Here is a 24,732-nt window from a genome sequence, read left to right as displayed (position 1 = left end):
GATGGTAATGGTATATAGAGTGTGTGACAAAAAGTAATGCAATACCTCCCATAAAACATACTACTACACTTTGTAGCTAGGATTTAAGACATTTTATGAAAAAAAAAATACTGTGAACTGTAATGTTATTTATGGATGTCAGACTTACTTGATGGAGAAGACTTGGGTTTTTATTTATTTTTTTTAGTTATGGTCCATGGAGCAGGATATAAATTGTGGAGTCAATCCACCGCAGAGCTCCCATGGATTTTAGTGCAAAGTTGGCACAAAAATGGTGGAATGTAACCTTCATGCAGCAACTAGTCCTTTTGCTAAGTACCTTACTGTCACATTCAATATCACTTTGAAAAAATATGCACACCTTTACAGCCACTTTTATTTCTGCTCTTTTTTCACCCTCCTTCCAAGAATCTCTCTCTCTCTTATAGGATTTGTACTGATTTAAAATGGCACCTAAAACTAAAATTGGGTAATTAAGGCACCTCCTTACTATGGACAGCATTAGATCATCATAAAAATTTGTACCTATAGCTACAACAAAAACTATTTTGGGGTAAACCTTCTGTCTCTACTCTATCTTCACCATCCTACATTTTTCCTCCCTTCAGAAACTCCTGGCTCCCCTGGGCCTTCATGCTCACCCTTCCATCCCCCACTGTATCTGCTAAAATAGTCAGCAATTAAACAGTTAATAGTGAAGTGCCATCATTGCCCTTTAGAGCAAATGCACTAATGGAGGATGGAGGGAATCTCGACTTCCATGTTTCTGGTTTTATGCAGCCTCTAGAAGACATCACTGCATAATGGTTCATGTTTAAAAGGCAGTCTTTGCAACCATGGAGGACTAAGGGTTTCCTGTAAATGAAAGTTTACCTTTTACACAATCTAAATATTTCATGTGGGCTAGATGTGGCCCATATACACACACTAACTAAAAGTAGTATCTTGAACCATCAACCTTAGCGTGGACCAGTCCACACAAGAGATTCACTTCCTGGACACTACTGTGCAGATAAGCAACGGTCACATAAATACCACCCTATACCGGAAACCCATGGACTGCTATGCTTATCTACACACCTCCAGCTTCCATCCAGGGCATAGTACACAATCCATTGTTTACAGCCAGGCACTAAGGTACAACCATATTTGCTCTGATCCATCAGACAGAGACAAACATCTACAAAACCTTTACCAAGCTTTCCTTAAACTACAGTACCTGCCTAAGGAAGTGAGGAAACAGATGGACAGAGCCAGATGGGTACCCAGAAGCCACCTGCTACAAGACAGGCCTCGCAAGGAAAACAAGAGAACACCACTGACCATCACATACAGCACCCACCTAAGGCCTCTCCATTGCATCATTAGTGATCTGCAACCCATCCTGAACAATGATCTTTCACTCTCTCAGACCTTGGGAGGCAGGCCTGTCCTCGCCTACAGACAACCTGTCAACCTTAAACGAATCCTCACCAGCCACTACAAATCACAAACCAGCGACTCTAGGCCTGGAACCAGACCCTGAAACAGTCCTCGCTGCCACCTCTGCTCACGTATCTACACCAGTGACATGATCACAGGACCTAACATCAACCATACCATCAGGGGCTCCTTTACCTGCACATCTACTAATATAATATACGCCATCATGTGCCAGCAATGCCCCACTGCAATTTACATTGGCCAAACTGGACAGTCTCTCTGTAAAAGAATAAATGGACATAAATCAGACATCAGGAATGGTAATGTACAGAAGCCTGTGAGAGAACATTTCAATCTCCCTGGACACTCAGTGGCAGATTTAAGGGTGGCAGTCCTGAAACAAAAAAAATTTCAAAAATCAAATGAAGAGAGACATCTCCGAGCTGCAATTTATTTGCAAATTTGACTCCATTAACCAAGGATTAAACAGAGACTGGGAGTGGCTCGCAGCTTACAAAGGCAGCTTCTCTGCTCTGAGTGTTCATATCTCCCCAGCAGATGCTGACCAAGGGTCGCATCCCCTGTCTGATCTGCCTTGTTTTTTCCTCCTTTCATAAGTACTGTTGATACTGGGCCATTTCCACCTTGCTGAATAGACCTTGTCAGCTCTGGCCCTCCCTCTTACTGGGACCCCACTCTTTAAATACCCCTCTGAAACCAACCCCCCACTCATGCATCTGATGAAGCAGGTCTTTGCCCACGAAAGCTTATGCTCCAAAATATCTGTTAGTCTATAAGGTGCCACAAGACGACTTGTTGTTCTTGAAAAAAACGTTCATCCACTTGTCTTTGGACAATATTTTGTGTTTGAGATCACAGCACTGTGGTTCCATAAGATGGTACCTGATCACTAATGATACTGATTATTTACCAAAATTAAACAAAAAACAACAAAAAAAATCCCCTAATGATTCATTTCCTACAAGGCAAAATTTTCAAGAATGTCTAGTTATTTGTAGTCCTAAATTTCAGGGTTTCAAATGGATGTGTGCTCCACATTTTCTGAAGAAAATTAGGTCCTCTACAAAACATCTCAAATGGCTACCCAAAGTTTAAGCATCCAAAATCATTAATAGCTGACCAAGTTTTTTTGAAATGTGACAATGGATAAACCATTTAATCTTTGTTAAAATCAAGCTGGTATATTACCTGTTAAAGTCTACATGAACATTGGTGAACAGTAACAAAGAAGTAGCCATGTTAGTCTATATCCTAACAAAACAGAAAAGCTGTCATGTAGCACTTTAAAGACTAACAAAATTATGTATTAACATGATGAGCTTTCGTGGGCAGACCCACTTCTTCAGATCTGGAGATAGTGCTGCACTGGAAATGGTGCTCAAAGTGAATGAAATGAACATTTGTCATAAGATCTTTAAAACTTTCCTATTAAGATGTTAAAAAAATACATACAGATTGTGACTATTCTGGAAGTGAATTTTAAGCAGTGATAAAATAACACAGCCTTTCAATGGCGATTGAGCAAGCAATTTTGTAACAGATAAGCATGAAAAGAAAAAGAAAAATGTGTAAGCATGAAAAGAAATCAAAAGCCTGGTACATTAACCATGTTTCTGCTTCGAAATGTATTCCCAAGAAGTCATTTAAAACATTAGCAACAAGTTCATTAAAATCTATCTTGGACAGGGAAAGGTAAGGTAGAGTTCTTTAACAAAGACTATTCTCTAAGAAACTAAAGCAAAAAACAATACTAAATGATTGTACAGAATTTGTACTTCAAAGCAGCATTCATTTGCTGTTTATTTCCTGATTGTTCCATTTTTATCTTCTTTAGTGCATTGCTAATGACATATATGTAGGACCTTGGCAAATATTGTAAGCTATATCTATTCAACCAGGTTGTATGTCACTTGGCTCACTTAAGACCTTTCTTCTAGTACTAAAGTTTTACAGCTTTGGAATCTTCCTTTACATAGGTTTATGCTCCATATATTACTGTATATCCAAGTTAGAACAACTCTACATTTTTATTTCAGTGAATTTTGACTCTGTATTTAGAATTTGTGTGAGTTAGTCCATTAGTGTAAAGATGGTCAGAAAACTGAGGAAAGTGGCAAAGTAGCATAATTTGCATTAATCCAGACATTCTGTGGACATGTAATATGCGTAATTTACACATGAATTTCCAAAGGCATTCTATCCATTGGTTTAGGATTGACTCCACCGCAAGGGCAGTGTGCAACAACATTTTCGTTTGAGATATCTTCTTTCCTTCAGTAGACCTATTCTGATTTTAAGTATAAATTATACTTTTTTGCTAGACAAGATCAAGAACTCAGAACTCCAGGACTCTGGTTAATTGTCTGACTGCTGAACACTTCACTAAGAAAGTGATTCACATCATTCTCACTTTTTTTGTGAAACTCACACTGAAACTATTTTTAAAAATCAAGTAAAATTGGAAGGAATATGCTATTTCTTAATAGCTGAATGCTATTAGCTCTGTAACTCAGGTCTGTGAGTATGAACTATTGAAATGCATAATTGATTAGTGCTTAAGTACTAGTTGTCTGGGAGTCCACAGAATGGCAAAACAGCACAAATTGCACTGTAGAGAAATATGCATTAACACTGAAATTTGGCAGTTGCTGGAGTTTTGAATGCTTTGGTACTGTCAAGATTTAAGCAGGAATTCAGCTTGTGTGTCTTTATTTTGAACTTTACCTGTCTTGTTTTTGCTGATGTTTCAATGAAAGGGATTCCATAACTTCGTGCTAAGTCCTGAGCTTGTTTTGTATCTACTGTTCTGGAAGGTAAATCACATTTGTTTCCTACTAGCACCATGGGGACATCTTCAGAATCTTTAACTCTTTTTATTTGTTCCCTAAAATAAAACGGAAAGATTTTATTTCAATACTGTTAGTAGTGTTAATATAGTAGAATTTTTAGGGAAGGAAACAAAATCAAGTTAGACATTTCTAATATTTCCAGATGGGCCAACACTACATCATAGTTTCCTTTTATTTGCTGTGCACATTGGTTGAAACTTTGCATAACAGTTAAACTAGGTGATACTATTGCTTTCCCCCCCAGATTTAGCACTTCGCCTCAGAAGCAGAGCATGCATATTAGTCACATAGCCGTGGGATTCCCAGAGCTAAAATTACACAAGTCCTAATTCCATCTACACTGCAGCTGCATTACTTGTATGTCCACTTTAGCATCTCGTCACACTGCCAGAGCAGCACAAAGGGCCTTTGTGCGGATAACAAATAGGTTCACAGTGTCCTTCCCAAAGGACTCTTCCCCATTTAGCCAAAACTCCTACTCGGGTCTGGTGGATAGTGCAATAGTGAAGCCCTAAATGTCTGTCTTGATTTTACAATATTTGACTCTACCTAAAGAGATTAGCAAAACAAGAGAATCAAATCTGTATTATTTGGTAGAACAAAATCTCCAAATGTGCTGCATGCTTCTACTTGCCCGTGTTCTTTACTATAAATGAGGTCTGATGGCTTTTGTGAGCAGTGGCAGGGTTTATGAGGGGACTGTCCCCTCCTCGTTTTGGCCGGACAATGTGAGCAAGCAATTTGTTTCCAAGGCTGGCATCAGTGGCATAGATGATTTGCTCACCTTCTAAGGCCTTGCCTACACTTGCGGTAGCATGAAGGACACACATAACTACATGCTATAGGGAACCCAGGCTGTGTCTGTGCTAACATGCATAGATACATGGGGCAGTGAAAGGATCTAGTGGGGGGAACTATGGGGAGCCCTTCCCACAGTTCCAGGCAAAGCATCCACCCTGCCAGAGCCTTTCCCCATTGCTCTGGTGGAGCCTTTTACTTCCACTCCGCAAGTGGCACCCACACTCTCCCCTGCCAAGATTTTCCTCACTGCCTGGCACCATACCACTCCCACAAGTCTTTCCTTGCAGTGCTATTTCTTTCCAGAGACTTTCTGACTGCCCTGTGGGCAATGCAGTGTTTTTTGGGTATGCAGAGAGCCAGACAGTGTAAAGACTCTAAGACTCTGGCACCTCTGTACTCTACTCACCTAAGCAATGCCCCCACCACCTATAGCAGGGGTTGGCAAACTTTTTGGCCGAAGGACCACAGCGTGATAGGGAAAATGTATAGAGGGCCATCACTGTTCCGAAACCGGGGGTTGGGCTGTAAGAGGGGGTGAAGGCTCTGGCTGGTGGTGGGTGCTCTGGGGTGGAGCTAGAACTGAAGAGTTCAGGGTGGGGGACGATGCTCCAGGCTGGGACTTTGGAGGGCAGGAGAGGGCTCTTGAATGGGTCGGGGTGGGTGAGCTGGGGCACTGTGGGGAGAGGGGAAGCTCCAGCCAGGCAGTGTAAATTCTGAGGACAGGCTGTGGATAAAGGGTTTGGATTGAAGGGTTTGGAGGGGGCCTCAGAGGGTCAGGATGCAAGCAGCCCTTACTTCAAGGGGCAGTCCATCTCCCCTTTGACTCCCATGGAGATGCAGGTCTATATGGCTCTGCCGCCTGCCTCGTCCACAGGTACTGCTCCCACAGCTCCGACTAGCTGCAGTTCCTGGCCAATGGGAGCTGCAGAGTGGGCACTTCAGGCAGGGGAAGTGTGCAGAACCCCCGACAACCCCTGCTTCCGGGACACACGCAGAGCCACTGAATGCAAGTAGAACAAGGCAAGTCCCGAACTTCACTCCCCAGCTGGAGCACTGGAATGAGGCAAGTCCCAATCCAGCTCCCCACCAGGAGCTCAAGAACTGGATTCAAAAGGTTCAAGATGCAGCGCTCAGGCCATACTTTGCTAGGGTGACCGTATCTCCCCCGGCAAATATGGGACATGGGGGAATGATGCTGTCCCGGCCAAAACGGGACGGATGGTCACCCACATGGGAGTCAGGCAGTGGATGCCCTGTGCTGGAGGTGACAGGCCAGCAAAGCTCCTGGCTCACTATAGCCAGAGAAAGTTGAGCAGCAGCCACGCAGGTACGGCTCTGGCTCCGGCTCCCCCAGCCAGGGAAAGCTGAGCAGCAGCAGTGCCGCAACATGGGTCCGGGTCCAGCTCCAGCTCCCCCTGAGCTGGAGGAAGTCAGGTGGCTAGTAAAAAGGTGGAATACGGAGCAATTAGCTGCTTTGGCAAAACAAACTGGGACGGCGCCCAAAATACAGGGCTGTCCTGCCCAAAACGGGACGGATGGTCACTGAGGACTTTGCCAATGCCTGCTCTGTACGGCTGTTCATACTTGTGCTAGATGTGTATGTGGACTCTGCATTAGTGTTTCAATTTACTGCCTTCCCACAGCTAGAAAACATGCAAGGTGCTCAAGAATTGTTTATGATCAACATTTTTTACTATCAGCTTATTTGCTGACTGATTATACTGCCCCACTCATCCTTTTGCACATACCACCTTAGCTTTTTTAACCAATAAAATACTACTAAAATCCACAACAGATGTCATGTATTAAAATTAGTATTGCTGATCTCTATGCTAGTAGTTGAAGACTTTAAGATTGGTCTCTCTAAATCACTTGATTGTTTCAAATACCTCTTTCACATACTAGTTCGAATGCATCTTTCAAATACTATTTAAAATTATTTGTCAAGTTGCCGGAAGAATCATAACAGGTAATGACCCTCACCAATTTAATTTCTGTTTCTGACTTAGACAGTCTGGAAGTTTATTCCTTAATTAACAGAGCTATGGTTTCCTATCTTACCAACTATTCAGTTCTCTGTGAACCTTTAAGCTCATTCAGCAATATGCAATCATAACATACTATTGCCAGAATCCAACTCAATGTTCTTTGGAAAGAGGCTGTATAACAAAAAGCTGCCTTATTTAATTACATTTGTGCTCCTTACATTACCTATGTAAGAAAGTTTTAAGAGCCAAATTGCAGAACTCAAAATACAGAAATCAGGACAAAAATAACACTATGTTCTTTTTACTGTGAAGGAAAGGAAAAAAAATCTTTGCTTTAACCATACAAGAAATCCATTTTTATGGGTTTGATGATCATGTGTATGCAGGATTTTTTTTTGTAAATATAGTAATATAAGTACTATTGTCCTGGATTTATTTCGTCTCCCCTCATGTTCAACAAAGGAGGCAGCTGGGAAGGTTAGCACAAGGAAACGCTGTCAGCAATACATTTTGCATAAACCTATGTCTCAGATGAAGGTGGGTTTACCACAACACAATGTTGACAAGTGAATCATAGTTGGGAGAAGCTACAATATGTAGTTCCCTATTAAGAGGGTGTGATGTATAACAAAGTGTACAACAGACACTGGGCTGTTCAGGAAGCTCAGGAGGCCAAATACTATGTTTCATACAAGCACCCCTGCCAACTGAGGATTTGCAGGGAGGGGCAGCATGGTGCCTTCCAGACTGACCTCTTCCAGGAACACGGGACCGCTCCCATCCTTGTCCAGTGGCCCTGCAAGTCTGGTTATACAAACTACAAGATTGGCTTGCTTAGTGCACATTACATAGGCCTGAATGGAGACCGTTCTTAACATGGAGCTTGTACAAGTAGTGAACTTAGAATGCCATGCCTTATGCTTCATATTGGGAGCATATTACTCTAGTGCTCTGGGATCAACAGTGGCTTCCAATATGTTCCTAGTGTGAATTCAAGGTGATTATGTCAGGAAAGGTTTGAGAACGCCTCTCTCCGACACCAAACTCCCAAAGTTAAGATCAATAGAAGACAGAGACATGACAGCTAAAGACCCACAGCACCAATGCGGGAGGCGTGCCTGGAAGGGTGTTGTCTGGAAGTAGTCCTGAATTTGGAAGTGTACTTCAGCTCCTTCTCTTACTCCAAAGCCCAAATTTGTGAACCTTCTTCAGGGTACAGATCAATATTTACACTAATTTGTGTTCATTTCAATCATCGTTATATTAGCAGTCATCATTTGTGTTTGTGGCAAAATTGGAAAAGTTGTTCTTTATATTTTACATGTATGGGATGGTCAATTTTTAAAGGTTTGAAATATATAGCCACAATTCTCAGGAAAACCGTATTACATATATCAAGTCAAACTAGATAACTAGGGCCAAGGTTCTCAAAGCACACGTTAAATTTGGTTATCTGATTTGAAAAACCAAAGTCGCAGATCCCCAGCCTCCATTCATTCATTCTGCTATACAGTGATAAAGGCTCCACAGAGATGGGTTTTCTGGGTTCATGCCATGGTCATGCACTGCTCATGTGTATCACCGTATCTTTTCATACCTCACACGCACAGCATAAGTACTCCTCATTAACTCCAAGAGTGCCTGCTATGGGCTCAGAGTGGATTTGCCCCTGCAAGATACGAACCACCTCCATTCATCTCAGCAGGATGCTAATGCTGAAACCCCATTTCCATACCTGTTTTAAACTTTACTTACCTTTCAAAACTGTCCCATCTCTTGAGCTTACAAGGAAGCTTCAGCCATCCCCATTCCATCTACTCCAAACCTTGTGTAATTCTTCAAGCACAAGTGGCAAATTGGAAAATATTCTGGCTAAGTGTCTAAAGGACTGATCAGTATATTTTAATGGACTATCAGATGCAACAGCAGCTTTGGAACCCTGCTTATATTTACTCTTGGAGGAATTCTGCACCACTGCACATGTGCAGAATTCATGCCTGGTGCAGAATTCTCTCTTCCTTCACAGAAAATACTTTCTTGTTCAAGAAGTGCCGCAGTTGTTCTGCCTTGTGCCCACTACAGGGTACAGTGGTGCCAGAACAGCTAGCAGCATGAACAAAGTCAGCTGTTCTGGCAACACTGTCCTCTGGTGGGCAGAAGGCAGAACTGCAGCACGTCTCCGGCAGAATGGAACGGAGAGGGTCGGGGGGAGGAGGAATTCTGTGCACGCACAGTGGTGCAGAATTCTCCCAAGAATAGAAGTTCACTATAGCACCCCGCCCTTGGAGCTAGGTTAGGACAGACTGAGTGGGGCACATGGGTGGGTCAGAATGGCTAGTGGGGATCAGACAAGACTGGGGCTTAGGCTTAGGAGCTAGTGAGATGACAGCACTGAGATGGGCCGAATGGGTGTGAGGATACAAGGCTACATGGGGATGGAGGTGCAGACACACGCGGGAGTAGAGAAGGTACAGGGCACAGCTGTTCCTGACTGAATGGAGAGGCTTGGGGTCAACCAGGGGAGGTCCTCAACCCCCTAACAATCCCACTCCCCACACCCCACAAAAAATATAACCCACGCACCCAGCTCCACACTTCTCATATCCATACCCAACAATATTCCATGTTGGCGCCTGGCTCCTACCCTCTTCCCTCAGCTCCCTCCTTACCTCTAACTCCTCCAAGCCTTTGCTTCTGAGGAGTGAGTGAAAATGTTTCCATATTGTAGTTTAACTGAATTACTCCAAGTTCTGTATTAATATCTCTCATCAGCAATTTGTCAAACAAACTTACCTTTTTATCTGTATTGTTAACAGACATATTTGTTGAAATAATTTACCAAATACAATTTGAAATAATTTACCAAAATAACAGAAACTGCCATGATTATATTGTGTTATTTTGAGAAATAAAATATGCAGAATTTTTAATTTTTAAGCAGAATTTTCCCAGAAGTATTATTCCACAATTAACTAAATTACAGGAAACAAATCCATCTTTTGGTACAAGAGAGTACAAGCAAACTGTTCGCTCTCTCTTTTGTCAGTCATCAAGATTTTAAACGTAACTTAACAAAGCTTACCTATAATGGTGAATATCTTCAAATGATTTTGTATTATTTATGGCAAATACACATAGGAAGCCCTCCCCTGTTCTCATATATTGGTCCCTCATTGCACTGTACTCTTCTTGACCTGCTGTATCAAGAATATCCAAGAGACAGGTTTCTCCATCAATTACTACTTGTTTCCTGTAGGAATCCTGAGGAAAAAAAAGAGAAAAATTCTTTACATTAAACATGTCAGACTCTGAACTTCTTTATAACTCTTTTTACAAATGATCTCAAAATGCTTTACAAAATTAAACAAGACTGAACATCCCTGTATCAGGTTTTAGCCATTCCATTTTACAAATGGGCAAAGAGAAGCACAGAGAAAATAAGCACCATGATCAAAGTTATACAGCACGTCACCAGCGAAGTAGAGAACAGACCCAGGAGTAGAGATTCTTCATTCACCCACTCTAGCTGCTAGACTCCATCAGATGCAAGTGCACTCCTCTTGTCTTTACCCTGCAGGTAACCGTGATTTGGATATAGTTCCAGATAAGAAATTCAGTGACTGCTTAGTCACATTTTCATCAAAATCAGAGTTCCAGAAACATTCAAGTCATGGTTTTTCTGGGTCTAGTTTACCTTAAGTCCACTTCATGATCAATTAAATCAGGCATTTCATCTTCACACAATGGATATTTTCAGAGAAAATCTGTGAAAAGTATTCTGACACCCTTCTGCGCTGACATCAGACACAAGTTGCCAGAGAGCAGTGGTTGTCAGCTGGGCACCCAGCTCTGAAGACAGCATCCTGCCACCAGCAGCGTAGAAGCCAGGGTGTAAATACCATCCCAGCCTATCCTTACATCCACATTGCTCCTAGTGGGGAGTCTGCCTCCAGAGCTGGCTCCCCGCCAGCAGCCACCACTCACAAGCTGCCCACCTCTTCAAGCAGTGTTGCTGCCAGCAGCAGCACACAAGTAAAGATAGCAGGACTGCAATGTGCTCCACAATAACCTTGTACCCCGCCACCAACCCCAGCTGCTATTTTGGTCATGACTTTTGCAATTACAACACTGAGTTTTCAGATTAAAATAGCTGAAGTCTAGATTTATTTCAGGTTGAACATCTAATCTGGCACCATCTGTGAGCTGGTATGGTTTTAGTTAGCCGCACAACCACTTATCATGGGGGTAGCCAAGTTTCCCAGGGTTCCATAAAGTTTGTTTACAGCCATGAGCCCTGGCTCTCAGTGTTCTGTGATGCTGTTTAACTTTAATTTACCCCTAAACGTCTTCTAAGAGCCCAGTAAGTCACAGAAGTGTTGGTAATGCTGCTAGACAATATTAACCTCCCATGGTCTGGCATATTCTCTGGTTTGACTCTGGTCAGGTTCACAGGGTGCCTGATTAGAGAGGTTCCACCTATGTTTGCCAAATCCTATCATTATGAAATCAACCAAAATAGACCATGAATTTGTTATCCAGGAACCATGTCCTGTACTGTGACAGCAATACACAAAGTATATCTGTAAATCCTAAATCTACACCAATGGAAGAAGACAGTGTGCCAGAGCCTACCACTTAGTGTGGGGAGCAGTAAGTCCCTTTCTTCCACTAAGCAGCCTGAAACATGAACATGAGAACAACCAATAATTTGAAGACATTTTAATACCTAACTCTGAAAAACTCAGAGTATGACTACAAAACAGCTTTCAGCAGCACAAAAGCATCAGTTCAGCTGTGCCAGAGTAAGCTCTCTAGGGTACCCACTCTAAGTCAGTTGGAGAGCTCTCTTCTGTAGGCTTTGTTACTCTGGCCCAGCAAGTGGCAGGAAAACCTCTCCCACTGTCCACAACAGCACTTAAGTTAGCCATGTGACTTATACTCACAGGAGTAGCTAATTCACACCCTTGAGTGACATAATTTATGTTGACTTAAGCCATAGCCTTAATATCAATGCACAGTTTCACATCTTCACAGCACAAAGAAATGTTATGAAATATGACTCAGATAAGACCTTTGACAAATACCACGACACATAAGAAACAACTTCTTCAGCATGTTTGACTTGGAAGTTTCCAGAATCTGCACTTACGGTACCCAATGTCTGCACACAAGATGCAAGCAGACTTCAGGCACTTCAGGTACAACCTACGTGGTGGAATATAACTACTGTTTGAAACTGTCAGAGACCTAGCACTAAAAACATAACATCATAGTAAAGTAGGGCTGGGCGGGACCTTGAAAGTTCATCAAGTCCAGCCCCTTATGCTATGTCAGGATTAAATCAACCTAGATCACATATTATAGGTATTTGTCCAACTTGTGATGGGGGTTCCACAGCCTCCATTGGAAGCTTACTGAAAAATGTAACTACCATTAAAAAAGTGATTCATTGCTACAGATTACACTAATCACTGCTTGTCTTACGTTCAGTGGCCATGGAGAACACATGGAGAGGACCATCCTCTATAACAGGGATTCCCAACATATGGGTCTTGGGTCATGATTAGATTTTCTAATGGTCACTGGCTGGGTGACTCCAAGCTGCATGTGACTCTTAAGGAGCCATTTGCAGCTCCAGAGTGGCTGCCTGACTCCTCTTTGTCCCCCAGTCCCTGCCCTGTGGTGCTGAAATGGAACTCAATTTAATTGCTTTAACAGCTGGCAGGAGGGATCCTGCCCTGAAACCAATTACACTGAGTCCCATTTAAGCCTACAGGGAAGGAAACTGCCCCACTGCAAATGGTAGAGTCAGGCAGAGAAGGAAGTGACCCAAGGAAGGAGCAGGGGTCAGCAGGGCAGTGTGAAACTCCCTTGTGAGGTAGGTGGGGAACTGGTGTGGCTAAGAGAGTTTTAAGCCTGGGGATGGAGGGACTGAGAGCTGGTCAGGGCTCTACACCCCAGCCAGCTCCCAGCCGTTCTGCTGCGGAATCCCCTGCCCCCCAACCAGGGATCCCGCAGCTGGCGCAACTGGCCAGGGCGCCACACCCTAGATGACTCCCAGCTGTGGGGGTTCCCCCTGACCCCGGCCAGGACTCCACAACCAGCCGGGAGCTAGTCACGTGGCTGCAGGAGTGCCCCCGACCCTCTTTCCCAGCCAGGGATCCCACAGCAGCCACTGTCGGCCAGGGCTCCACACGCCAGCTGGCTCCCAGCAATGTGGCTGTGGGATTCCGCCCACCCGCCAGGATGGGGAGCCCACAACTGGCCCTCCACCCAGGTTTTGGAAATCTTATGTGGGACAGACAGCCCTGGCTGGGGATCCCAGGGGTGAGGCTGCCTGTGCCATATAAGTTTTCCAAAAATCTGGCAACCCGAGCTGAGAGGGGTTTAAGCCTGGGGAGGGGGCATTTTGGGGCTGAGAGGGGCTCAAGTTGGGGGGAGGGGGGAGTGCTTTTCCCCAGGAGAAAACTGCCCCCCCTCCGTCCGTTCTGTATTGCCTTCACAAAAAGTCTTCCTGATTTGTCAAAATGGGTCCGTCTCAAAAAGGTAGGGAACTGCTGCTCTATAACATCCCTGAAAATTACCAACAGGTCCTCCATCAGTTTTCTCTTCTCAAGACTGAAGCAGCTCCAGTTTTTTCACACCCTTCCACGTAAGTCATGTTTTCTAGCCATTTTAGCACTGAGATCTCCTGTGTACTTTCTGCAATTTATCCACATCTTTCCTACAATGTGGTGCCCCAAACTGGATGCAGTACTGCAGCTGAGACCTCACCAGTGCCAAGTAGCATAGGACAGTTACCTCTTATGTCTAACATATGACACTCCTGTTAATACATCCCAGAATATTACCCTTTTTCACACCTGCACCACATTACTGATTCATATTCAATCTGTTATTTACTATAATCCTGAGATCCTCGTCAGCAGGGCCATCACCTAAGCAGTTATTCACATTTTGGAGTTACATATTGTGGCAGGGTGGGGCCAGGAGAGGAAAAGACAGGAGTAAAAACAGCACAGATGGAGCTGACAATCGAAGTGGGAGCAGCTGAGGAGTAGGCTGCCCTAAATCAATTAGGACCAGCTGATCCCACTCAGGGTGACCTTTATAAGCCCTTCTCCACACAGGACAAGAGGAGGGGGTTAAGGAGCTGAGCCGAGCCGAGCCGAGCCGAGCCTCGCCTCGCCTCGCCTCGCCTTGCCTTGCCTCAGGGGTGGGGGGCTGGAGGCTGGACTGCCCCAGCCCAGATGGGGCCTGAAGCTCAAACAGAGACTGCAAGGAACTGGTCAGCCAGAGGAGCTAAATAAAGGCAGAGACTTGCTGCCACGGCTACCACTAGAGGAAGAAGGTACCAGGGGAATCGTATGGGTAAGTGGCCCAGGGAGAGGAGCTACAGGGGCCAGGGCGAAGGGAGTCAGCCCTCGCTGGTAGCGGCCATACAGGGTCCCTGTGCTGGAACCTGGAACAAGTGGGTGGGGACTGGGTTCCCTCCAGACCACCCCCTGCCCCAAGCAAGCATAACGAGATTCATATGGTGGGGCCAGTGGACTGAAAGGAGAAACTGGGGCCCAGGAATGAGACTGACCCTGCTACAATATTTGACTTTTTTCTTCCTGTACTGTATTACTTTGCACTTGTTTTTGTTGAATTTCACTCCTTTGATTTCAGATGAATTCTCCAATTTTGATTTATAACTATATCCTCCAAAGTACTTGCAGACTCTCCCAGTTTGGTACCACTTATGCAATTTTTATAAGCATGCTCCCCATTCCATTATTCAAGACACTAATGAAAATAGTGACTACTACTGGACCCCCAGCTAACCCCTGGAGGACTCCAAGAGATATGCCCTCACAGTTTAACAGAGAACCATTGGTAACTACTCTGAATAGTGTCAATCAATTGTGCCCCCACCTCAATGTAATTTCATCTAGAGCACATTTCTCTACTTTCCCAAAAAAAATGCCATGCATGACTGTCAAATGCCTTACTAAAAAATCAAGATACAGTAAACTTTCATATTCAGCAGCCCCAGGATCAAGAGGTTGCCAAATTGTCCAATAAGCTGGATAACAAGCTCCCCTGCAGCGGCAGCTCCCACTTAACTGCTGCCCTGTTATCTTGTTCGTGGGAATGGTGGGGAACCACTGGGGACGGAGGGGACAAACGCATGGCCATGCCATGCAGGGAGCTGCCCTGGGTCGTGGGCACTGGGCTGGAAAGCAGAGAAGTCGCTGGCCACAAAGCACAGAGGGATGCAAGGCAGGTGCAGAGCGAGGCGATGTGTGAGAAGGTACCCAAGTAACAAGGGGAAGAGGCGTTGATGGCTGGGGTGGGACAATGCTGGTTAATTCAAAATTCCTGTTTGAATACCGGTTTAAACAGAGTTTACTGTATACCATGTCTACTATTTCCCCCCAATCCCCAGCCTTCTGGTCAGTATTTCTTAAAACTGTGTTCTGCAGAACACTGGTGTTCTGCGAACAACTTGCAGGTGTGCCAAGAGTGTTTGGAAAAATAATACAAAGTTGTACAATAAATAACCTTTTTACAGTAACAGTAATGGAAAATACTGAAAAAAAGTCTAGAGTAAACATTTGTATCCAGCATTCTTTCATTCAGAACTCTCAACAAGCATTTTAACGATAAGTAAACTTTAGTTACGTTTTCCATAAGTACAGTGTAGTGAAAGTAAATACATATGCAGTATAAATTTACAGCGTATGATACTACTGTTGTTGGTAAATAAAGTACTCTGCATACATTTGTTTACTTCTTAACATCTAGTCTTGTTTTTCTTTAATGTTCTGCACTGATCAGTATACTTAAGAACAGCCATACTGGATCAGACCAAAAGGTCCAGCCAGCCCAGTAGCCTGTGGGCCCACAGTGGCCAGTGCCAGGTGCCCCAGAGGGAGTGGACCAAAGACAACGATCAAGCATCTTGTCTCCTGCCATCCACCTCCAGCCTCTGACAGTCAGAAGCCAGAGACACCACTCCTATCCTTGGCTAATAGCCTTTCATAGACCTAACCTCCATGAATTTATCTAGCTCTTTCTTAAATTCTGTTATAGTCCTAGCCTTCAGTCTCCTCTGGCAAGAAGTTCCACAGGTTAACTATGTGCTGAGTGAAGAAGAACTTTCTTTTATTAGTTTTAAACTTGCTACTCATTAATTTCATATGGTGTCCTCTAGTTCTTGTATTATGGGCACAAGTAAATAACTTCTCCTTATTCATCCTCTCCACACCGGTCATAATTTTATATAACTCTATCACCTCCCCCCTCAGCCTCCTCTTTTCTAAACTGAAAACTCCCAATCATTTTAGCCTCTCCCCATATGGGACCCGTTCCAAGCCCCTAATCATTCTAGTTGCCCTTTTCTGAACCTTCTCCAGTGCCAGGATATCTTTTTCTTTTCAGGTGAGGAAACCACATCTGTACACAGTACCTCTCTGTCCTGGAGCTGCTGGATTTGAAAGAGTTTCGTATATTTCTACATCTTGCAAGAGTGGTAGTAGTCTGTCAACACAGCAACATTGACTAACATTGTGTTAGCCTCCCCACTCCCATTTATACAGTGGCATAGCAACCATCAATGATGTACAGAGCATTCTCTATAACAGTGTGGCAGCTACACTCTTAGCCAGCTCCTTGATGTCAGTCAACTCATGTGTGGCATGAAATGATTTACTGAATTTATTATTGCCACTGATATGAGTAAGCAGAGTAAGTTATACTTTTTAAACATTTTTCATAGGTGTTTTGCATAAAAAATATTATTGTTTGGTGTTCTGTGGTCTCAAAGTTTAAGAAACACTGCTCTAGCCCAGGAACTCTGAAATTTGATTGGTTTGACATGATTTGTTCAGACAAATCCATGCTGGCTATTCCTTATTTTTTTATTATCCTGTAGGCACTTGTAAGCAAATTGAACATTTAATAATTCATTCTAGTTTCTTTCCAATTATTCAAGTAAGTCTGGCTGGTCTAATTCCCCAGGTCCTGTCTGGTCTCCCTTTTAAAGACAGGGACCACTTTTCCTCTTCTCCAATTCTCTTGGACATCACCCACCACTTGAGTTCCTGAACATAATTGGTAATGGTCCTGAAACTTCTTCAGCTAGTTTCTTAAGTATCCCATCATGATTTTCATCAGACTCTGCTAACAAGAATACCTTGTAACTTATGTAAATACTCTAACACCTTTCCCATTTTCAGCCTGCATTCTTCCTCTTGTTGTTAATACTGTGTTGGGTATCTGCTCACCAGTAACTCCTTTAGCGAAGAATAAAGTAAAATAGGCATTAAATACCTCAGCCTTCTTGAACCCTGTCCTAGCTCTCCTGACCTAATAAGGCCTTGTCTGTGCTTACCAGAAATATTCATCTAATTCAGCTATGCAAATCACGGTGTCTTGGCAAGTAATAAGGTAAATAAGAGATGTTCTTCTGATGTTGGTTACTCTTCTCACCTTGGTGGAGCAGCCATGCCAATGGGAGCGAGCTTAGACATTGATTTATCATATCTGCAGCAGACAGGATAAATCAATGCCAGTGGATCAACTGCTACAGCATCCACCTATCGCACAGTCTAGACAAGGTCTAAGCAGAAGGCCAATGCTTTCTTTTGTCTGTCTCTCTCTCACTTGCTCTTAAATGTACACATAAAACTTTTTGGCCGTGTCTACGCTAGCCCCAAACTTCGAAATAGCCATGCAAATGGCCACTTCGAAGTTTACTAATGAAGCACTGAAATACATATTGAGCGCCTCATTAGCATGTGGGCGGCCACGGCACTTCGAAATTGACGCGGATTGCCGCGGCACGGCTCGTCCTGACGGGGCTCCTTTTCGAAAGAACCCCGCCTACTTCAAAGTCCCCTTATTCCCATCTGCTCATAGGAATAAGGGGACTTCGAAGTAGGCGGGGTCCTTTCGAAAAGGAGCCCCGTCAGGACGAGCCGTGCCGCGGCAAGCCGTGTCAATTTCGAAGTGCTGTGGCCGCCCACATGCTAATGAGGCGCTCTATGTATTTCAGTGCTTCATTAGTAAACTTCGAAGTGGCCATTTGCATGGCCATTTCAAAGTTTGGGGCTGGTGTAGACATAGTCCCTATGTCCTTTTCTAGGTGTCTTGTTCTTAGCACTTTTGATATTGTACCTGTTTTTTTTCCACATTCTGTAAAACTTTTCTTTGATTTTTCAGATCATTAAAGAGGTCCTGATGAAGCCACATTGGTTTCTTACTACAGTTTTTTTTTTCTTCTATCCTTCCATTGCAATGGGATAATTTGCTGCCATGCTTTTACTATTGTCGCCTTGAGAAACTGCCAGCTCTCCTGACATTAGACTTCCTTCTCAATGAACTTTACCTGTCATTGATTAATTTGTTAGTTTCAGTGGTAATATAAGGTCTCGTCTACACTACTGGTCTAAGTCAACTGAAGTTATAAAGCTTCACCTACATGAAGAACATTGCTTGAGTAGAGGTAGCTTAGGTCAATTTAATACAGTGCCTACACAGTGCTGGATACAGGAAAAGCTCTCCTGTACACTTATGGTACACCTCATTCCAATGAAGTAGTGGAGTGAATGACTGCAGTTTGTTGTCCCAATCTAACAGGTCTTCACTAGACCTGATAAATCAACCCCTCCTTATCTTCCACCCCCAGCAGATTAATCACAGCAGCATTGATCCTTTCTAAGCTTATGCATATCCTAAATGAACACATTACCTTTGTTTACGTGCAGCTATGCTTCTGTAAATATTAGACATACAACATTTTACAACAATATTTATCATTGCTGAATACTAAAACAAAGGCATGATGTATCCATGGAAAATGCAAACAGTGCTTTTCTCAGAAATCTAAATGTGTCATGGGTAGTGTGATTCAGGATGAAACCCCAGCATTACCTTTCAGATCCTTTTTCTTCCCCCTGATTTTAAAAATATTGCTCTGTTCTTGTTAATGCCAACCAAAATGGAAACATTAAGCTACTGTCCTGTATTGAACTCTCCTTGTGAATGAAGAAAAATAAGAGCCTCAGTTCTATTTAGAAGCAATACAGTCAGTCTGACATTGAGCCAAATTTTATTACAAATGAAATTATTTGTTAATTTAAACTAGCAAACAGGAGCAGCTAACAGGGAGTTTGCCTGGAAGTTCGCCTTTGGGAGGAGCCCCATACCTGTTTTTTTCCCTTTACCTTTCTTACATGCGACCAGGGAACAAAGCACACAGGGGAGTTTAAGAGGGAGTTTAATAGAGGGAGGCCTACAATGGTAAGGAAGATCTGCAGCACCTGTGCCAGGACTGCTTCTGTCTCCTCCACCTGTGCCTGTAGCCAGACTGCCTGCCTGACCATGGGTGCCTCTACCCAGATCCTGGTGTGGTTTTGCAAGGAACGTGGCTTGCAATTCCCACTTACTGACATCTAGTCTGGGAGGAGCATCCAGTGTGAAAGGTGCCTGCTGGTGAAATCTCTCAGGCAGCAGGTGGGAGAGCTACAGGAGCAAGTGGCTAGGTTGAGGAGTATCCAAATTTATGAACAATTCCTGGACAGTATTCATGTGGAGACAGCTGAGGTAGCTGTCCCAGAACACAGGACTGCTGACCCACCACTGGTGGAGGAGGAGATGGCTCAGGGTGGACACTGGCAGCTGGTTACTTCTGGCAGCAGGCAGTGTTCCACCCCTGCTCCCAACCCTCCCACCATGGTCCTAGGAAACCGTTACACTGTACTTTAATACAAGAGACAAGGAACCACCCCGTACGACAGAGGAGAAGCCCCGTACCCCCAAGTCTGGGATGTCTGCTGCCACCACTGTGAGGAGGGAACGTAGAGTGGTGGTGATTGGCAATTCTCTTCTGAGGGGGACAGAGGCACCCATCTCTTGCCCTGACATTTCATCTCAGGGGGTATGCTGCCTGCCGGGGGCCCGTATCCGAGATGTTAGAGGTGTTGTCAAGGATTATCTGGCCCTCTGACGACCACCCCATGCTACTCAACCATGTGGGCACTCATGATACTGCCAGGTGTAACACTGAGCAGATCAAGAGTGACTACAGGGCTCTGGGAGTACAGGTGAAGGAGTGTGGGGCGCAGGTGGTATTCTCCTCAATGCTTCCTGTCAAAGGTAGGGGCCCAGGCAGAGAGAGGTGCAGTCTGGAGGTGAATGCCTGGCTGCATAAATGCTGTTGCCAGGAAGGCTTTGGCTTCGTTGACCATGGGATGCTATTCCAGGAAGGACTGCTAGGCAGAGATGGTGTTCACCTTTCAAGGAGAGGGAAGACCCTATCTGGACACAGACTGGCTAACCTAAGCCGTGTCTACACGTGCACGCTACTTCAAAGTAGCGGCACTAACTTCGAAATAGCGCCCGTCACGGCTACACGTGTTAGGCGCTATTTCGACGTTAACGTCGAGGTTAGGTGGCGAGACGTCGAAGTCGCTAACCCCATGAGGGGATGGGAATAGCGCCCTACTTCAAAGTTGAATGTCGAAGTAGGGCACGTGTAGACGATCCGCGTCCCGCAACATCGAAATAGCGGGGTCCGCCATGGTGGCCATCAGCTGAGGGGTTGAGAGACGCTCTCTCTCCAGCCCCGGCGGGGCTCTATGGTCACCCTGTGCAGCAGCCCTTAGCCCAGGGCTTCTGGCTGCTGCTGCGGCAGCTGGGGATCCATGCTGCATGCACAGGGTCTGCAACCAGTTGTCGGCTCTGTGGATCTTGTGGTGTTTAGTGCAACTGTGTCTGGGAGGGGCCCTTTAAGGGAGCAGCTTGCTGTTGAGTCCGCCCTGTGACTCATCTGCAGCTGTGCCTGGCACCCTTATTTCTACTTTGGCGTGTAGACGTTCCCTCGCAGCGCCTATTTCGATGTGGTGCTGCGCAACGTCGATGTTGCCAGCCCTGGAGGACGTGTAGACGTTATTCATAGAAATAGCCTATTTCGATGTCTCCACATCGAAATAGGCTACTTCAAAGTAGGCTTCATGTGTAGACGTAGCTCTAGTGAGGAGGGCTTTAAACTAGGTCCAACAGGGACAGGGAAGCAAAGCCGCAGGTAAGTAGAGAAAATGGAAATCTGGGAGATGGGTCAGAAATGGGAGGGCTCACAGGCTATAGTGGCAGAGAAAAAGGAGGGTCAGGGCAAAACTAGGAGGCAAGATCAAATCAATATCTTAGATGCCTATACACAAATGCAAGAAGTATGGGTAATAAGCCTGAAGAACTGGAAGTACTAATAAATGAACTATAACATTGCTGGCATCACGGAAACTTGGTGAGATAATACACAAGATTGGAATGTTGGTATGGAAGGGTACAGCTTGCTCAAAGCATAGACAGGAAAAAGGGAGGAGGTGTTGCCTTGTATATTGAAAATGTACACACTTGGACTGAAGTGGAGGGAGATATAGGAAATGGATGTGTTGAGACCCTCTGGATTAAGCTAAAAGGGGTAAAAAATGATGTCCTGCTAGGAGTTTATTACAGGCCACCTACCCAGATGGAAGAGGTGGATGAGGCTTTTTTTTAAACTAACAAAATCATCCAGGGCCCAGGATTTGGTGGTGATGGGGGACTTCAACTATCCAGATATATGTTGGGGAAACTAACACAGCGACACACTCACTATCCAATAAATTCCTGGACTGCATGGGAGACAACTTTTTTTTTTTTTTTTTTTTCAGAAGGCTTAAAAACCTACCGGGGGGAAGCTGTCCTAGATCTGATTTTAACAAATAGGGAGGAACTGATTGAGAATCTGAAAGTGGAAGGCAGCTTGGGCGAAAGTGTTCGTTAAAATTATGAACTCAATGATTTCATGAAGGGTAGAAAGGAGAACAGCAAAATACAGACAATGCATTTTAGGAAGGGTAGACAGGGTCCCATGGGAAGCAAGACTGAGGGGGAAAAACAATGGAGGAGAGTTGGCAGTTTTTCAAAGGGACATTATTAAGGGCCCAAAAGCAAGCTATCCCGCTGTGCAGGAAAGATAGAAAATATGGCAAAAGACCGCCTTGGCTTAACCAGGAGATCATGTGCGATCTCTAAATAAAAAAGGAATCATAAAAAATGGAAACTAGGACAAACTACAAAGGATGAATATAGGCAAACAACACAAATGCAGGGGGGGCAAGATTAGAAAGGCAAAGGCACAAATTGAGCTCAAGTTAGCTACAGGCATAAAAAGGAAACAAGAAGGCTTTTTATAAATACATTAAAAGCAAGAGGAAGACCAAGGATAGGGTAGGCCCATTGCTCAGTGAGGAGGGAGAAACAGTAACGGGAAGCTTGGAAATGGCAGAGATGCTTAATGACTTCGTTTCGGTCTTCACTGAGAAGTCTGAGGAAGGAATGCCTCATACAGTGAATGCTAGTGGGAAAGGGGTAGGTTTAGAAGATAAAAATAAAAGAACAAGTTAAAAATCACTTAGGCAAGTTAGATGTCTGCAAGTCACCAGGACCTGATGAAATGCATCCTAGAATACTCAAAGCACTGATGGAGGAGGTATCTGAGCCATTAGCTATCATCTTTGGAAAATCATGGGAGACGGGAGAGATTCCAGAAGACTGGAAAAAGGCAAATATAGTGCCCATCTATAAAAAAGGGAATAAGAACAACGCAGGAAACTACAGACCAGTCAGTTTGACTTCTGTGCCAGGAAAGATAATGGAAGAAGTAAATAAGACAATCATCTGCAAACACTTGGAAGGTGGTAAGCTGATAGGGAACAGCCAGCATGGATTTGCAAAGAACAAATCACATCAAACCAACCTGTTAGCTTTCTTTGATAGGATAACGAGCCTTGTGGATAAGGGACAAGTGGTGGGTGTGGTATACCTAGATTTTAGTAAGGCATTTCATACAGTCTCGCATGATATTCTTATCAATAAGCTAGGCAAATACAAATTAGATTGGGCTACTATAAGGTGGGTGCAAAACTGGCTGGATAACCATACTCGGAGAGTAGTTATTAATGATTCTCAATCCTGCTGGAAAGGTATAACAAGTGGGGTTCCGCAGGGGTCTGTACTGGGACCAGCTCTGTTCAATATCTTCATCAACGATTTAGATATTGGCATAGAAAGTGTGCTTATTAAGTTTGCAGATGATACCAAGCTCGGAGGGATTGCAACTGCTTTGGAGGATAGGGTCAAAATTCAAAATGATCTGGACAAATTGGAGAAATGTCTGAAGTAAACAGGATGAAGTTTAAGACAGACAAATGCAAAGTGTTCCGCTTAGGAAGGAACAATCAGTTCCCCACATACAGAGTGGGAAGCGACTGCCTAGGAAGGAGTATGGCAGAAAGCGATCTAGGGGTTATAGTGGATCACAAGTTAAATATGAGTCAACAGTGTGATGCTGTTGCAAAAAAAGCAAACGTGATTCTGGGATGCATTAACAGGTGTATTTGGAACAAGACACGAGAAGTCATTCTTCCGCTCTACTCTGTGCTGGTTAGGCCCCAGTTGGAGTACTGTGTCCAGTTCTGGGTGCCACATTTCAAGAAAGATGTGGAGAAACTGGAAAGGGTCCAGAAAAGAGCAAAAAGAATGACCAAAGGTCTAGAGAACATGACTTATGAAGAAAGGCTGAAAGAATTGGGCTTGTTTAGTTTGGAAAAAAGAAGATTAAGGGAGGACATGATAGCGGTTTTCAGGTATCTAAAAGGGTGTCATAAGGAAGAGGGAGAAAACTTCTTCTTCTTCGCCTCTGAGGACAGAACAAGAAGCAATGGGCTTAAACTGCGGCAAAGGAGGTTTAGGCTGGACATTAGGAAAAAGTTGCTAACTGTCAGGGTGGTCAAACAGTGGAATAAATTGCCTAGGGATGTTGTGGAATCTCCATCTCTGGAGATATTTAAGAACAGGTTAGATAAGTGTCTATCAGGGATGGTCTAGACAGTACTTGGTCCTGCCATGAGGGCAGGGAGCTGGACATGATGACCTCTCAAGGTCCTTTCCAGTCCCAGCATTCTATGATTCTGTGATTCTATTCATGGTTCCCCCTAGCAAGTTCTACATATGTTTTCTCATTTTAAAATGTTTTTTCTCTTCCACATTGAGGTGTGGAAAATAAAAACATATAAATGAGGGAAATGACTGTTCACATATAGCAAAATACGTATTCTACAGTACCAAAGTCCCAAATACACAAAGTGAACAAACTAAAGAAGTCCTGTCTCTGACTTGACTTGATCATGGAAGATATTTGTAATACTACCACATAAGTAATAGAAATGTGACTTCAAGCTGACTGTATCCCTTTAAAGATAAAGTTCAATTTTAGCATCACTTTGGAAGTTATTTTGCTTATGTACAAAGGCATGTGCCAAAGAAAGAAGTAACATACCTACTTTAAAAACTACATAATTGTTTAAATATTGATAATATTTCAACAGTGCTACAAGCCCCAGGAAATTTTTAGTTAAGGATAACACACCTTTCCCAATGTGGAACATTAAAAAGATATCCAGAAGCAAATGTTCAGTTCCCACTAAACTGAAAGGCAGAGCAGCCATGTTTTGCCTCTAGTTTCATCACCAAGCTAATGAAAAAGCACTAGTCCCATCTTTGTCAGTTTACTGATCATATCAAAAGAAAAAAATCCTTAGTTCTGTATGCATTTGGACTGT

At 43.9% G+C, this 24,732-nt stretch overlaps 1 protein-coding gene across 4 annotated transcripts in view; it reads right to left on the bottom strand.

Annotated features, from left to right (window-relative positions):
* The window catches only part of KRAS (KRAS proto-oncogene, GTPase), a 53,358-nt gene that overhangs the window by 18,277 nt on the left and 10,349 nt on the right, over window positions 1-24,732 (bottom strand). For all 4 annotated transcript variants that reach the window (XM_075004558.1, XM_075004547.1, XM_075004573.1 and 1 more), the window contains exons 3-4: window positions 10,164-10,342; window positions 4,168-4,327 (exon numbers count right to left, since the gene is read on the bottom strand). In XM_075004558.1, coding sequence (XP_074860659.1) covers window positions 4,168-4,327; window positions 10,164-10,342 — 339 coding nt within the window. The remainder of the gene's footprint in view (window positions 1-4,167; window positions 4,328-10,163; window positions 10,343-24,732) is intronic.

This window comes from Carettochelys insculpta, chromosome 1, assembly GCF_033958435.1.
Source record: "Carettochelys insculpta isolate YL-2023 chromosome 1, ASM3395843v1, whole genome shotgun sequence".
Lineage (NCBI taxonomy): Eukaryota > Metazoa > Chordata > Testudines > Carettochelyidae > Carettochelys > Carettochelys insculpta.
This window is presented reverse-complemented; position numbering and strand designations above follow the sequence as displayed.